This window comes from Chiloscyllium plagiosum, chromosome 36 (genome assembly GCF_004010195.1).
Source record: "Chiloscyllium plagiosum isolate BGI_BamShark_2017 chromosome 36, ASM401019v2, whole genome shotgun sequence".
NCBI lineage: Eukaryota > Metazoa > Chordata > Chondrichthyes > Orectolobiformes > Hemiscylliidae > Chiloscyllium > Chiloscyllium plagiosum.
Genome location: NC_057745.1, coordinates 35,981,054 through 35,981,853, shown reverse-complemented (window position 1 = coordinate 35,981,853; position 800 = coordinate 35,981,054). Strand labels below are relative to the sequence as shown.

At 49.2% G+C, this 800-nt stretch overlaps 1 protein-coding gene across 2 annotated transcripts in view; it reads left to right on the top strand.

The window, feature by feature from the left end:
• The first annotated feature begins 586 nt into the window (after nucleotides 1–586).
• selenos (selenoprotein S) overlaps nucleotides 587–800 on the top strand; it is a 40,485-nt gene continuing 40,271 nt past the window's right edge. Inside the window, exon 1 of one of the 2 annotated variants that reach the window (XM_043677671.1) lies at nucleotides 587–671. In XM_043677671.1, coding sequence (XP_043533606.1) covers nucleotides 644–671 — 28 coding nt within the window. In that variant the 5' untranslated portion in view covers nucleotides 587–643. The remainder of the gene's footprint in view (nucleotides 672–800) is intronic. The other variant, XM_043677673.1, reaches the window with a different exon arrangement.

Below are 800 nucleotides of genomic sequence, written 5' to 3'. Positions count from 1 at the left end.
CATTGTGCATGTGCAGAACACCATGGAGATTGGCACATGTACAGAATGATCACACATGTACAGAATGATCACACATGCACAGAATGATCACACATGCACAGAATGATCACACATGTACAGAATGATCACACATACACATTCCCTGCTGGAATCACGCTATTGCGAACAGAGAGCAGCGTTTTTGAAAATACCGTTCCCTAATTCCTCAGTGAGTTATAACCAATTGTGCTGTCTGAATGCACATGCGCACATCCAAGTATTGCCGTACGTATTGTTAGTATTTTTCGGAGTGGAGAAGGACAGAATGATCACACATGCACAGAATGATCACACATGTACAGAATGATCACACATGCACATTCCCTGCTGGAATCACGCTATTGCGAACAGAGGGCAGCGTTTTTGAAAATACCGTTCCCTAATTCCTCAGTGAGTTATAACATGTCTGAATGCACATGCGCACATCCAAGTATTGCCGTACGTATTGTTAGTATTTTTCGGAGTGGAGAAGGAAGCTGGTGGACCCCACAGCCTCTGGGTATGTTGCCACTTTAAGGCCTGGAACACCCATGGGCCACATCAGCGCTGTGTCTGATTGGCGGTGAAGAGCGGAAGTCTGTTGCCCGGCGCCGGAAGTGGAGCAATGGAGGAACTAAAGGCGGCGACAGGTTGTGAGTGAGGAAAGCGGTTAGAGCTGCGGGGGTGGACTTAATGGAGACCGGAGGACAAAACGTGAACGAGAGTGGGAGCGGGGAGGAGAGAACAAGGGCAGACCGGGGAGAGGGGAGAGGGGAGAGGGG